At 44.3% G+C, this 16,280-nt stretch overlaps 1 protein-coding gene across 1 annotated transcript in view; it reads right to left on the reverse strand.

Annotated features, from left to right (window-relative positions):
* cntn2 (contactin 2) overlaps nt 1-16,280 on the reverse strand; it is a 344,973-nt gene that overhangs the window by 177,771 nt on the left and 150,922 nt on the right. Inside the window, 3 exon segments of the mRNA XM_034167507.1 lie at nt 11,822-11,951; nt 15,378-15,514; nt 15,662-15,843. Coding sequence (XP_034023398.1) covers nt 11,822-11,951; nt 15,378-15,514; nt 15,662-15,843 — 449 coding nt within the window.

Consider the following 16,280-nt stretch of genomic DNA (forward strand, 5'->3'; position numbering starts at 1 on the left):
CACTTCAGAATATCCACATTACCTTGAATTTCATTTTTTTAATGAGTTCTGGTTAGACTGGGATTTATTCTAAAAAGAAGGATTAAATAGACACTTTTCAGCAAGTTTCTTGAGACAAGTCAGGAGATGAACACATGAACATTTCCAAGTCACTGAATATGTCTTGGACTTAATTTACATCAAACATTAAAAATACAAATTGCACGGTACTGTACAGTAAATCTGTGTCCAACCCCAATTCCAATGAAGTTGGGACTTTGTGTAAAATGTAAATAAAAACAGAATACAATGATTTTCAAATCCTCTATCAACCTATATTCAATTGAATACACCACAAAGACAAGACATTTAATGTTCAAACTGATAACTTTATTGTTTTTGTGCAAATATTGCTCATTTTGAAATGGATGCCTGCAACACGTTTGAAAAAAGCTGGGACAGTGGTATGTTTACACTGTGTTACATCACCTTTCCTTCTAACAACACTCCAATAGCGTTTGGGAACTGAGGACACTAATTGTTGAAGCTTGTAGTGGAATCTTTCCCATCTTGCTTGATGTACAACTTCAGTTGTTCAACAGTCCGGGTCTCCTGTCATATTTATGCTTCATAATGCGCCACACATTTTCATGGGCGACAGGTCTGGATGCAGGCAGGCCAGTCTAGTACCCGCACTCTTTTTCTACAAAGCCACGCTGTGTTGTAAACACGTGCAGATGTGGCTTGGCATTGTCTTGCTGAAATAAGTAGGGACGTCCCTGAAAAAGACGTTGCTTGGATGGCAGCATGTGTTGCTTCAAATCCTGGATGTACCTTTCAGCATTGATGGTGCCATCACAGATGTGTAAGTTGCCCATGCCATGGGCACTAACACACCCCCATACCATCACAGATGCTCGACATCCATGATTTCCAAAAACAATTTGAAATGTGGACTCATCAGACCACAGCACACTTTTCCACTTTGTGTCTGTCCATTTCAAATGAGCTCGGGCCCAGAGAAGGCGGCGGTGTTTCTGGATGTTGTTGATGTTTGGCTTTCACTTTGCATGGTAGAGTTTTAACTTGCACTTGTAGATGTAGCGACGAACTGTGTTAACTGACAATGGTTTTCTGAAGTGTTCCTGAGCCCACGCGGTAAGATCCTTTACACAATGATGTCGGTTTTTAATGCAGTGCCGCCTGAGGGATCAAAGGTCACGGGCATTCAATGTTGGTTTTTGGCCTTGCTGCTTACGTGAAAGTTCTCCAGATTCTCTGAATCTTCTGATTATATTATGGACTGTACATGATGGAATCCCTAAATTCCTTGCAATTGAATGTTGAGAAACATTGTTCTTAAACTGTTGGACTATTTTTTCACGCAGTTGTTCACAAAGTGGTGATCCTCACCCCATCTTTTCTTGTGAACGTCTGAGCCTTTTGGGGATGCTCCTTTTATACCCAATCATGACACTCACCTGTTTCCAATTAAGCTGTTCACCTGTGGAATGTTCCAAACAGTTTTTTTCAAGATGGCGCTGCCGATGCAGCTGCCTGTTATTTCAGCTCTCCCCCCTCGTTTCCTACTTTTGCTATTTTTAATACTTTTTAATAGTACTTATTTGTCTTTATTTGCCGTGGGTGGTACCCTGTGCAAGTGTGCACATGGGAAACCCACTTTTGTAACTCTTGTGATTAGTTTTGTGCTGCTTTCGGGACTATTTGAGGCAGCACGAGGAAATCCCTTTGTTTCCAGCTCCGGATGTCCCATTATTTATAGCCGGGATCAGCTGCTTGGACTAAGAGACTCTATGTACAGTGGGCGGGGTCCCCGTTATGCTGAGCACCTGGACATAGCTGCAGACATACGGAAGAGAGGCTGCAGGGGCGAACCGGGACGAAGCGGAGAAGGACTTATATTCCGTCTGTGTCATGGGGATATGTAAGATCTCTCCGCAACAAGACCGAGGAGCTAGCAGGCACTAACCCATTTCAGAGACTGTATAAGGGCTGCAGTCCTCATGTGCCTGCACCGGAGACGTGGTTGGATGAACATGTACCGGACTCGGTCATTAACATGGATGGCTTTACACTCATCCGCGTGGACAGGATGCTGGCGGAGAACGGAAATAAATGAGGAGTTGGGCTCGCCGTTTATGTGAGTGAGAGATGGTGCAACGCAGCTCATGTTCACGTGAAAGATCAGATCTGTTCTCGGACGTGGAGCTACTTGCGGTGAGCATGGAGGCCGTACTATCTCCCACGGGAGTTTGAAGTGTGATACGCTGCTGTGCATATATTACTCTCTCTGCAGACGCCCACCGCTGCCTGTGAGCGGATCCACAGTACGTCACGCAGCTGCAGACACAACACCCCCACGCCCTCCTCCTCATCACGGGGGGACTTTAACCATACCTCCCTCTCCGCCACCCTCCCCAAGTTCACCCAGTGCATCACGTGTAAAACCAGGGGACAATAGAATACTGGACCTTTTTTACGCTAATGTGGAGGACGCTTACACCTCCACCCCCCTCCCCCCGCTTGGGATGCTCGGATCACAATCTCGTGAGAGAGAGAGAGGGTGAGAAGAGAACCGGTACAGAAAATGTCAGTGAAAACTCTGGACTGAAGAGCCACTGAGAGGCTGAGGGACTGTTTCAGAACCACAGACTGGAGCATGTTTCAAAACTCTTATGGTGAAGACATCAACGGCCTGACCCAGTGTGTCACTGACTACCTGAACATCTGTTGTGGAGAGCACTGTGCCCACCCGGAGGGTACGGTGCTTTCCCAACAACAACCCCTGGGTGACCCCCGAGCTGAAGGTCCTGAGAACCAGAAGAAGAGGGCTTTTTAAGCAGCGTAGAGTCCAACAGGAACTCCAGTGGAAGATCCGTGCAGCCAAGAAGGAGAATGGAGGGAAGATGGAGGAGCAGCTGGCCCAGAACAACATCGGGTATGTGTTGGAGATGCCTTAAGACCGCCTCTGCATTTGGGCAGGTGCCAGCAGGACTGCAGGTTGAGATTCCGGTTCGCAGAGGAGCTAAACAGCTTACTTTAACCATTTTGGCTCCTTCACACCTGCTCCCCTGTTGCTCCCGGCTCTCCACATGTCTCTAGCAGCCACCCCTCCAGTCCCTCTGACCCCCACCTCTACCCACCGGTCACCTCCACTGCACCCTGGACTTTGTCCCTCCTCCCCCCGGGACTGTATTCAGCACCAGCCCACCTCAGCTCACACCTCAGCTCCCCCTCCCTCACCCCTCACTGTAACTCCGCTCCTGCGGCTGTAGCAGAGGAAAGCAGCAGGACCTCATGGGATCTCCCCGAGGTTGCTGAGGAGATGCAGATAAGCTCTTTGACGTCCTAGCCACATCTTCAACAAGAGTCTCAGCCTGGGGGTGGTCCCCACCCTAGTGGAAGACCCTCCTTTGTGGGTCCCGGTTCCCAAACGCAGCATCCAAGGAATCAGCCCAGTAAAGCCAGTTGCCCTGCCCTCCCACCTCATGAAGACCAGGGACGGCTCGTCCTGTCTCACCTCTGCACCATGGTGAGCAACATCCTGGACCCACTGCTCTCATCTATACTGTCGTCTGCTGGGCCCGGGCAGCACAGAGCGGGAGAGAGACTGAATAAGCTAGTCAGGAAGTCCAGCTCTGTCCTGGGCTGTCCTCTGGACTCTCTGGAGGAGGTGGCTGAGAGGAGGGTGTTAACCAGTTCAAATCCATCATGAACAACTCCTCTCACCCTCTGCAACGGAGTGTAGTGGAGCTGAGCAGCTCGTTCAGCGACAGACTGAGGCACCCTCAGTGCAAGAAGGAACGATACCGCAGGTTGTTCCTCCCTGCTGCTGTCAGACTGTACAATAACACTGTGAAATAACCACATGCAATAATATGTCCACAAATCATGTGCAGTAACAACTCGTTTACAAATCCCTGCACTAATGTCACCTTATCACATCTAAACTCCATTTCACATATTGTAAAGAAGATACTCCTATCCCCTTTTCAATCCCAGTCATGTTTATATATGCATATGTACTTATATATGTATGTACATACGAGGGCTGTCAATAAAGTATAGGTCCTTTTTATTTTTTTCAAAAACTATATGGATTTCATTCATATGTTTTTACGTCAGACATGCTTGAACCCTCGTGCGCATGCGTGAATTTTTCCACGCCTGTCGGTGACGTCATCCGCCTGTGAGCACTCCTTGTGGGAGGAGTCGTCCAGCCCCTCGTCGGAATTCCTTTGTCTGACAAGTTGCTGAGAGACTGGCGCTTTGTTTGATCAAAATTTTTTCTAAACCTGTGAGGCACATCGAAGTGGACACGGTTCGAAAAATTAAGCTGGTTTTCGGTGAAAATTTTAACGCCTGATGAGAGATTTTGAGGTGATACTGTCGCTTTAAGGACTTCCCACGTAGTGGGACGTCGCGCAGCGCTCCGAGGCGCCGTCGTCAGCCTGTTTCAAGCTGAAAACCTCCACATTTCAGGCTCTATTGATCCAGGACGTCGTGAGAGAACAGAGAAGTTTCAGAAGAAGTCAGTTTCAGCATTTTATCCGGCTATTCCACTGTTAAAGGAGATTTTTTTTTAATGAAAGACGTGCGGACGGGTCCGCGCGTCGGGACGCAGCCGGCGAGGTGCGGCGGCACAGGAAAAACACCTCCGTGTTGATAACCATTTGTAAAATCCAGGCGGCTTTTGATGGCTTTCAGTGGAGTGAGTATCTGAGAAATTGTTTAACAGCTGGGCATGTTCCAACTTGTCCTTAAGGCTTCCAACAGAGGTGTTTTTCCTGTGGAGGAGCGTCGCGGCGGCTGCGAGCCGACGCTGCAATCCATCCGCACGTCTTTCATTAAAAAAATCTCCTTTAACAGTCCTTTAAATCCGGATAAAATGCTGAAACGGACTTCTTCTGAAACTTCTCTGTTCTCTCACGACGTCCTGGATCAATAGAGCCTGAAATGTGGAGGTTTTCAGCTTGAAACAGGCTGACGACGGCGCCTTGGAGTGCTGCGCGACGTCCCACTGCGTGGGAAGTCCTTAAAGTGACAGTATCACCTCAAAATCTCTCATCAGCCGTTAAAATTTTCACCGAAAACCAGCTTAATTTTTCGAACCGTGTCCACTTCGATGTGCCTCACAGGTTTAGAAAAAATTTTGATCAAACAAGCACCAGTCTCCTCAGGAACTTCTCAGACAAAGGAATTCCGACTCAACAAAATATAAACGCAACACTTTGGTTTGCTCCCATTTTGTATGAGATGAACTCAAAGATCTAAAACTTTTTCCCACATACACAATATCACCATTTCCCTCAAATACTGTGCACAAACCAGTCTAATCGTGATAGTGAGCACTTCTCCTTTGCTGAGATAATCCATCCCACTCCACAGGTGTGCCATACCAAGATGCTGATTAGACACCATGATTAGTGCACAGGTGTGCCTTAGACTGTCCACAATAAAAGGCCACTCTGAAAGGTGCAGTTGTTTTACTGGGGGCGATACCAGTCAGTATCTGGTGGGACCACCATTTGCCTCATGCAGTGCAACACATCTCCTTCGCATCATCCGTGAAGAGAACACCTCTCCAACGTGCCAAACGGCAGCGAATGTGAGCATTTGCCCACTCAAGTCGGTTACGACGACGAACTGGAGTCAGGTTGAGACGCCGATGAGGACGACGAGCATGCAGATGAGCTTCCCTGAGATGGTTTCTGACAGTTTGTGCAGAAAGTCTTTGGTTATGCAAACCGATTGTTTCAGCAGCTGTCCGAGTGGCTGGTCTCAGACGATCTTGGAGGTGAAAATGCTGGATGTGGAGGTCCTGGGCTGTGTGGTTACACGTGGTCTGCGGTTGTGAGGCTGGTTGGATGTACTGCCAAATTCTCTGAAACGCCTTTGGAGACGGCTTATGGTAGAGAAGTGAACATTCAATACACGAGCAACAGCTCTGGTTGACATTCCTGCTGTCAGCATGCCAACTGCACGCTCCCTCAAATCTTGCGACATCTGTGGCATTGTGCTGTGTGATAAAACTGCACCTTTCAGAGTGGCCTTTTATTGTGGGCAGTCTAAGGCACACCTGTGCACTAATCATGGTGTCTAATCAGCATCTTGATATGGCACACCTGTGAGGTGGGATGGATTATCTCAGCAAAGGAGAAGTGCTCACTATCACAGATTTAGACTGGTTTGTGAACAATATTTGAGGGAAATGGTGATATTGTGTATGTGGAAAAAGTTTTAGATCTTTGAGTTCATCTCATACAAAATGGGAGCAAAACCAAAAGTGTTGCGTTTATATTTTTGTTGAGTATATATATATATATATATATATTCCATTTCTATCTATTTCTACCTCATTTTCTTATGTCTTGTACTGTTACAAGTATTATTATTATTGCTTATCCTTGCACACGCTGTTTGATGAACATTTTCCTCTACTTGCACCCACCTTGTGTGTCTTTAAGAGCTGATGTAACATGTGCATTTCTCCTCTGTGAGATCAATAAAGTTTATCTTATCTTATCTTATAAACAGGTGTTCTTGAGCATTCATCAACTTTCCAGTCTTTTGTTTGCCACTGTCTCAGCTTTTTTGAAACGTGTTGCAGGCATCATTTTCAAAATGAGCAAATATTTGCACAAAAACAATAGTTTATCTTGTCTTTGTGGTGTATTCAATTGAATATAGATTGGAGAGGATCATCATTGTAATCACTGTATTCTGTTTTTATTTACATTTTACACAACATCACAACTTCATTGGAATTGGGGTTGTATGAAAACTGAGTGACCATGCTGGAAGGAGACTAGTGAGGGAAGCCACCAAGACACCCAGAGAACTCTGAAGTTGTTGATAGATACCTGTGGATGTGAGTGAAGAACCTCTGTTACCTAAAGAAGGTGACCTGTGTTTTACTTTACTTCTTAATTTTTTTGTGTATGCAAATATTTCAAGTCCAAGTTTTCTTTCTGGGGACCCAGTTTCCTGCAGCCCCGTATGAGTATGAGCTGTATGTGAAGCAGATAAACCAGCTGTTTGTGGGAACAGTCTGGATTAGTGTGGAACAGGACACTGACTGGAACAGTCAGTGTCCAGACTGAACACTCTCAGTCTGGATCTGAGAGTGTTGGCTCTCACTGCGGTATTGTATCACTTCCTGTTCCGGAGCACAGCGGTGTTTTGCTGTATCTGTTAGCTGTTTAATCTGCACAGTTAGATTGATCTAGTTAACAAGATAACGATTAGTTTCACAGTGTAATCTTCACGTGCCTTAACTAAAGCACTCCCTCTGCTGAATCACCTCAAAATTATTTACACATTATTCACTTTGCGTGTTTTTAGGAGTCCGCTAGCTTAGCGCAGCTACTAGCTCTTAGCCGGTTTAGCATGGCGGCTTCTCCTGTCTCTCCCGCACTTTTCTGCTCTGGGTGTGAAATGTTTAGTTATTCCTCGGCCTCCTTTAGCAGTAATGGTACTTGTAATAAGTGTAGCTTATTCGTAGCTTTGGAGGCCAGGCTGGGCGAATTGGAGACTCGGCTCCGCACCTTGGAAAATCCTACAGCTAGCCAGGCCCCTGCAGTCGGTGCGGACCAAGGTAGCTTAGCCGCCGTTAGTTTCCCTGTGGCAGATCCCGAGCAGCCGGGAAAGCAGACCGACTGGGTGACTGTGAGGAGGAAGCGTAGTCCTAAACAGAAGCCTCGTGTACACTGCCAACCCGTTCACATTTCTAACCGTTTTTCCCCACTCGGCGACACACCTGCCGAGGATCACACTCTGGTTATTGGCGACTCTGTTTTGAGAAATGTGAAGTTAGTGACACCAGCAACCATAGTCAATTGTCTTCCGGGGGCCAGAGCAGGCGACATTGAAGGAAATTTGAAATTGCTGGCTAAGGCTAAGCATAAATTTGGTAAGATTGTAATTCACGTCGGCAGTAATGACACCCGGTTACGCCAATCGGAGGTCACTAAAATTAACATTGAATCGGTGTGTAACTTTGCAAAAACAATGTCAGACTCTGTAGTTTTCTCTGGGCCCCTCCCCAATCGGACCGGGAGTGACATGTTTAGCCGCATGTCTCCTTGAATTGCTGGCTGTCTGAGTGGTGTCCAAAAAATGAGGTGGGCTTCATAGATAATTGGCAAAGCTTCTGGGGAAAACCTGGTCTTGTTAGGATCCATCCCACTTTGGATGGAGCAGCTCTCATTTCTAGAAATCTGGCCAATTTTCTTAAATCCTCCAAACCGTGACTATTCATGGTTGGGACCAGGAAGCAGAGTTGTAGTCTTACACACCTCTCTGCAGCTTCTCTCCCCCTGCCATCCCCTCATTACCCCATCCCCGTAGAGACGGTGCCTGCTCCCAGACCACCAATAACCAGCAAAAATCTATTTAAGCATAAAAATTCAAAAAGAAAAAATAATATAGCACCTTCAACTGCACCACAGACTAAAACAGTTAAATGTGGTCTATTAAACATTAGATCTCTCTCTTCTAAGTCCCTGTTAGTAAATGATATAATAATTGATCAACATATTGATTTATTCTGCCTTACAAAAACCTGATTACAGCAGGATGAATATGTTAGTTTAAATGAGTCAACACCCCCGAGTCACACTAACTGTCAGAACGCTCGTAGCACGGGCCGAGGCGGAGGATTAGCAGCAATCTTCCATTCCAGCTTATTAATTAATCAAAAACCCAGACAGAGCTTTAATTCATTTGAAAGCTTGACTCTTAGTCTTGTCCATCCAAATTGGAAGTCCCAAAAAACAGTTTTATTTGTTATTATCTATCGTCCACCTGGTCGTTACTGTGAGTTTCTCTGTGAATTTTCAGACCTTTTGTCTGACTTAGTGCTTAGCTCAGATAAGATAATTATAGTGGGCGATTTTAACATCCACACAGATGCTGAGAATGACAGCCTCAACACTGCATTTAATCTATTATTAGACTCAACTGGCTTTGCTCAAAATGTAAATGAGTCCACCCACCACTTTAATCATATCTTAGATCTTGTTCTGACTTATGGTATGGAAATTGAAGACTTAACAGTATTCCCTGAAAACTCCTTTCTGTCTGATCATTTCTTAATAACATTTACATTTACTCTGACAGACTACCCAGCAGTGGGGAATAAGTTTCATTACACTAGAAGTCTTTCAGAAAGCACTGTAACTAGGTTTAAGGATATGATTCCTTCTTTATGTTCTCTAATGCCATATACCAACACAGTGCAGAGTAGCTACCTAAACTCTGTAAGTGAGATAGAGTATCTCGTCAATAGTTTTACATCCTCATTGAAGACAACTTTGGATGCTGTAGCTCCTCTGAAAAAGAGAGCTTTAAATCTGAAGTGCCTGACTCCGTGGTATAACTCACAAACTCGCAGCTTAAAGCAGATAACCCGTAAATTGGAGAGGAAATGGCGTCTCACTAATTTAGAAGATCTTCACTTAGCCTGGAAAAAGAGTCTGTTGCTCTATAAAAAAAGCCCTCCGTAAAGCTAGGACATCTTACTACTCATCACTAATTGAAGAAAATAAGAACAACCCCAGGTTTCTTTTCAGCACTGTAGCCAGGCTGACAAAGAGTCAGAGCTCTATTGAGCCGAGTATTCCTTTAACTTTAACTAGTAATGACTTCATGACTTTCTTTGCTAATAAAATTTTAACTATTAGAAAAAAAATTACTCATAACCATCCCAAAGACGTATCGTTATCTTTGGCTGCTTTCAGTGATGCCGGTATTTGGTTAGACTCTTTCTCTCAGATTGTTCTGTCTGAGTTATGTTCATTAGTTACTTCCTCCAAACCATCAACATGTCTATTAGACCCCATTCCTACCAGGCTGCTCAAGGAAGCCCTACCATTAATTAATGCTTCGATCTTAAATATGATCAATCTATCTTTATTAGTGGCTATGTACCACAGGCTTTTAAGGTGGCAGTAATTAAACCATTACTTAAAAAGCCATCACTTGACCCAGCTGTCTTAGCTAATTATAGGCCAATCTCCAACCTTCCTTTTCTCTCAAAATTCTTGAAAGGGTAGTTGTAAAACAGCTAACTGATCATCTGCAGAGGAATGGTCTATTTGAAGAGTTTCAGTCAGGTTTTAGAATTCATCATAGTACAGAAACAGCATTAGTGAAGGTTACAAATGATCTTCTTATGGCCTCGGACAGTGGACTCATCTCTGTGCTTGTTCTGTTAGACCTCAGTGCTGCTTTTGATACTGTTGACCATAAAATTTTATTACAGAGATTAGAGCATGCCATAGGTATTAAAGGCACTGCGCTGCGGTGGTTTGAATCATATTTATCTAATAGATTACAATTTGTTCATGTAAATGGGGAATCTTCTTCAGAGACTAAGGTTAATTATGGAGTTCCACAAGGTTCTGTGCTAGGACCAATTTTATTCACTTTATACATGTTTCCCTTAGGCAGTATTATTAGACGGTATTGCTTAAATTTTCATTGTTACGCAGATGATACCCAGCTTTATCTATCCATGAAGCCAGAGGACACACACCAATTAGCTAAACTGCAGGACTGTCTTACAGACATAAAGACATGGATGACCTCTAATTTCCTGCTTTTAAACTCAGATAAAACTGAAGTTATTGTACTTGGCCCCACAAATCTTAGAAACATGGTGTCTAACCAGATCCTTACTCTGGATGGCATTACCCTGACCTCTAGTAATACTGTGAGAAATCTTGTAGTCATTTTTGATCAGGATATGTCATTCAATGCGCATATTAAACAAATATGTAGGACTGCTTTTTTTGCATTTGCGCAATATCTCTAAAATTAGAAAGGTCTTGTCTCAGAGTGATGCTGAAAAACTAATTCATGCATTTATTTCCTCTAGGCTGGACTATTGTAATTCATTATTATCAGGTTGTCCTAAAAGTTCCCTGAAAAGCCTTCAGTTAATTCAAAATGCTGCAGCTAGAGTGCTAACAGGGACTGGAAGGAGAGAGCATATCTCACCCATATTGGCCTCTCTTCATTGGCTTCCTGTTAATTCTAGAATAGAATTTAAAATTCTTCTTCTTACTGATAAGGTTTTGAATAATCAGGTCCCATCTTATCTTAGGGACCTCATAGTACCATATCACCCCAATAGAGCGCTTCGCTCTCAGACTGCAGGCTTACTTGTAGTTCCTAGGGTTTGTAAGAGTAGAATGGGAGGCAGAGCCTTCAGCTTTCAGGCTCCTCTCCTGTGGAACCAGCTCCCAATTCAGATCAGGGAGACAGACACCCTCTCTACTTTTAAGACTAGGCTTAAAACTTTCCTTTTTGCTAAAGCTTATAGTTAGGGCTGGATCAGGTGACCCTGAACCATCCCTTAGTTATGCTGCTATAGACGTAGACTGCTGGGGGGTTCCCATGATGCACTGAGTGTTTCTTTCTCTTTTTGCTCTGTATGCACCACTCTGCATTTAATCATTAGTGATTGATCTCTGCTCCCCTCCACAGCATGTCTTTTTCCTGGTTCTCTCCCTCAGCCCCAACCAGTCCCAGCAGAAGACTGCCCCTCCCTGAGCCTGGTTCTGCTGGAGGTTTCTTCCTGTTAAAAGGGAGTTTTTCCTTCCCACTGTTGCCAAGTGCTTGCTCACAGGGGGTCGTTTTGACCGTTGGGGTTTTTCCGTAATTCTTGTATGGCTTTGCTTTACAATATAAAGCGCCTTGGGGCAACAGTTTGTTGTGATTTGGCGCTATATAAATAAAATTGATTTGATTTGATTTGATTAGATCCTGAAACATCACCACTGTGTTCCTGTAAGGGCCGGAGGGGGTGCGCGCGTACCCTGGACTCTCAGCTCAGCTGTGGAGTAGATGGTACCGTGTTTGTTCTCAGCCACACACTGGTACATTCCTGAGTCATCCAGGGCCAGGTGACTGATCTTCAGACGACCCCCGTTTACCTCCACCCCGTCCTGACAGGATTATAGAACAACAAAGGATGAACAGTGAGTGGTTATGATGTCATAAGACAAGAAGCAGTGAGTTCATGATCTGAAAAGTCTCTTAAATTTAAACATGTCCTCGCCCATTTGACCTTTAGAATTATGTACTCAGATGTTCAACATTTAAAACCTTATTTGATTTGTTCATGATGTTATCATGGAAAGAACAAAAACCCCAATCCAGTGGAACGACCTCCAAGGATACCTGAAGACCTCCAAGGACGCCTGAAGACCTCTAAAAATGTCTGAAGACCTTTAAAGACCTCCAAGGATGTCTGAAGACCTCTAAAGATGTGTGAAGACCTCCAAGGACATCTGGAAACCTCCAAATACATGTAAAGACTTCCAAGGACATCTGAAGACCTCTAAAGATGTGTGAAGACCTCCAAAGATGTCTGGAGACCTCCAAAGACATCTGAAGACTTCCAAGAATGTAGTTAATGAAGGTTTTAATGGTGAGCACTGACATCAATAAATCATTACATGTTCTATAAAACCTGACAATTATGGTGACTCAAAGAAGGTCACATCCAAAGTAAAACAGAATATTAAAACATAAACAAAGACTTATTTATTTTATGACTTTTATGGCCACATTCATAGAAAATCCTTTCTGCATGCTTGTGTGGATTGTCAAGTCTATGAGCATGCGCTGGTGCTGCGCTTTGCCACATCTACAACCCCACATATTTGCCTTAGGTTCTGGATGGCAACCACCCAGGCAGACAACCACTCCATTCCTACATCACTAAAATAACAATCTATCTGCCACAGCCAGGTGAAACTTGGGCATGTCCTTCATCCTCGTCTCTCTCAGTAACTGGTTGTTTGACACAAAGTCATTCCGGCGGTACCCAAGGATCCTTTGAAGAAATTTAGTACCAAAGACATCCAGTTGCCACCTTAGGTCACTGGTTAGCGTCCAAGTCTAACGATCACACAGTCAGACAAGTAGACATGACCACCCAATGACCGGGGCATTTTTTGCTGCGGCAACAGCAGATCATCCACTGACACATGACAGTACTGACGTGAGCTTGGACATTAACTCAGAAAAAAAGAGCAATATAATTTCAATATCACAGCCAATAGGTGCACAATGATCAGAGCTGTGTGCTGTGATGTTTATGAATAAAGTTCCTTTTATAAATCGCAAAATGAGTTCCTTGTCAGCTGATGTCCACTGAGTTCATCAGAAAGTTTTGCGCATGTTCAAAACTTTGAGCGGAAATTAGGAGGAGAGATTTGTCTTCCACTTTTCCTGCAGCTGGTGGTTCATTCTGGGCTTCTGAAAGCTCTGGTGTCACTTCAGGACAAGTGGACAAGAAGCTTGACTGTCTCTGAAATGATGCATCACCTTAGACAAGTAATCTGAGAGCCGATTATTGTTATGATGACAACCTGCAGTAACAACTAACAACAAACCTGTCACCACGGAAGACAAAACTAACTAAATATTAAATGAAGCCTTTTTCCACGTTTCTTTATGTGAACATTCAGTTTGGATAATGTGTGCATGTGTTTTTTTTTTAAACTGCCGTGTTCCTAACATAACCTGCCTGAAAATACCTCGTGTGGAACGTTTTAATGTATATGTAGGTAAATAAAATTCACTGTGGAGTTTTGTCCTTTTTCCCATGAATTGTATAATCCAGAGTTTGACTTTCAAAGCTCAGTGTCAAAAGATGACAAAGGGAGTTTTCTAGACAACAGCCATCTGACTTTATTTCTGTTTCTTTAATGTTTTTTGTTTTTTTTATCTGTTTTTATTGTTCTTGGCTGTCAGTTGTTTTCCAGCCAAAAAAAAAGTCCAGTGAAAAGCATTAATTATTCAATGATGTCAATTTTCTTCAGGTATCTGATGCTGCCCCTGAATGAAGGAGAAACACACACACAAATAAATACAAACTAGTGAGTGTGAAAAATTAACCGTATAATATTTAGCTCATTTTGTCCATTGCTCTCTGCTCTCTCTCACCCTCTCTCTCTTTCTCGCTCTCTCTCCTTCTCACCCTCTCCTCCCCCTCTCCCCTTCTCTCTCTCTCCCCCTCTCTCTCCCCCTCTCTCTCTCCCCTCTCTCCCCTCACCTTCTCTTTCTCTGTCTCTCCTTCTCACCTTCTCTCTCTCTGTCTCTCCCTCTCACCTTCTCTCCCGCTCTCTCTCCCCCCTTTCTCTCTCTCTGGTGCACGCTGGGAGTCTGGGTGCATGTGAGAGTGTGACTCAGTTCAGGTGAGGTGGTGTTTATTTTCTTACTTTTCATTCTATTATTTGTTGATTGTCTCTTGTATGAGAGTGTGTATAAAATGAAAAAGACAATAAACATATTTTGGAAAAGGGGGGGGGGTGAATGTGTTGTTCCTGCAGGAGACTCACTCTGACACAGATAATGAAGTGGACTGGGCTCGGTGGTGGAGGGGACAGTTTGATCAAAGTCATGGCTCCAACATCAGTGCTGTAGTGGCGGTTTTGTTTTCTCCTCGACTTGACATCACTGTTTTATCCACTACTGAGATTGTGCAGGGTCCGGCTCTGTTGGTCAGGGTTCAGGTCCAGGGGTTGACCATCGTGTTCATGAATATTTACGCACACAACGAGGGCTTGTAGCAGGTGGGGTTATTCAAACAGGTGAGGGACATTTTAGTGCAGCAGGATCCTGGTGACTGTTTGGCGTTGGGGGGTGACTTCAACTGCACTGTGGATATGTCACTGGATCGGGTTGGTGACATGGGCTGTATGTCACTGCCAGGATCAGGGAATGTCTCTATAAGTTCAACACTTTCCTTCTGATGGCTGAGTCCAGGAAGTCATAAACAAGCCTGTCTTGATCCAGGACAAAATCAGACACTCTGATTCCTCACCAGCTTCTCAAGTCAAGTGCTGCAGTCAGAGTGTCCACTGACTCTGCAAAGACCACAGCATCGTCTCAAGTCAGGAAACCTTTCCTCACCAACAAATCACTCAAGTTACTGGTTTGCACAATACGACCCAACACCCAGTCCATGCAAACACTGAACAGTGTCAGAGCCACAACACATCCCTGAGGAACACCACATTTTCACTGGGAAAGACTCTCACAGCACTCACAGTCTCTGTGCTGGCTGTGATGTCCAGCAGCTTCTTAGGGATCCCACAAATTCTCAGGATGTCCCAGGGAACAGTGTCTGGATTGTGACTTTATTTGAGTTTAAGGATATATTTGCTGTTAAATAATCGAAAAATAACTTTATTTTTCATTTAACTTGGTACTTTCTCTCATGGACCCCATTCAATGTGTACTGTACCCCTCGCTCGCTTTCGTTTTCTTTTCTGGCTGCATTTACCTTTTTGCAGCTTGTGTGAAGACATGACCATCTCATTTGTGGTTTACAATATTACTGTTGTGACTGTGTGTGTTACCGTGGTGGTGAAGGGATGTCCGTCACGTAGCCAGCGCATGGAGGGGCGTGGTTTACCAACAGCGACACAGTCCCACTGCAGTTCTGAGCTGATTTCAACCTCCGAGTTGCTCATCACCTGCAACCACTCCGGCTGAGCTGCAAAGCCCCACAACACAAATGTGACAAGAAGCAAACAACCCCGGTCTGTTTTTAATACCCTGGAACAACATGCTCTTCAGTGTCATTAACATGAAAGGTAGCAGGTAGGACGTCTGATCTGTTCCAGCCCTGCTCTTCTGGTACCTTGGACAATGATGCGTCCCTGGTATGTGTCGGCTCCTTCAGAGTTGGAGGCTTCACACTCATAAAAACCTTCATCATCAAAGGAGACGTTTGGCAGAATGAGGACAGGACCTTCAGCACTGGAGCCTGCCTTGGACGGCATTAAGCTGTCCACCTTCCTCCATCGCAGTTTGGGGACTGGACTTTAAAGATGGAGGGGAAACAGAGGAGAGGAAATGACCCGTGTAAAGACCGCAAGATGAGGAAAGTCACAACCTACAAATTCAAACATTCAAGAATGGCACGGAAACCTTCAGGCATATTAGAGAACCTGAGTCCATCATCTTCTGTCTCCTCCCCAAGTGGTGTTTCATAATTTGCAGTGGTGGGCGCAGTTAACCAAAAAGTTAGCTTCGTTAACAGCTGATCAGCTAACTGAAAAGTTATATTTTATAAAGCTAAACTGATAAACCACCCCAAAATTTATCAGAACCTACAGCTAACCGATAACTAATAACTTTCAAAATTGAGTTTTAACACCACAACCACAAACCCAAACAATGAACCACCACTTCTGTCTTTGTGCACTGTGCCCCCTGCTGGAAGCTCCTGTTTACTACATATTTTACTCTACTGCAGC

The sequence above is a fragment of the Thalassophryne amazonica genome, chromosome 3 (genome assembly GCF_902500255.1).
Source record: "Thalassophryne amazonica chromosome 3, fThaAma1.1, whole genome shotgun sequence".
NCBI classification, from domain to species: domain Eukaryota; kingdom Metazoa; phylum Chordata; class Actinopteri; order Batrachoidiformes; family Batrachoididae; genus Thalassophryne; species Thalassophryne amazonica.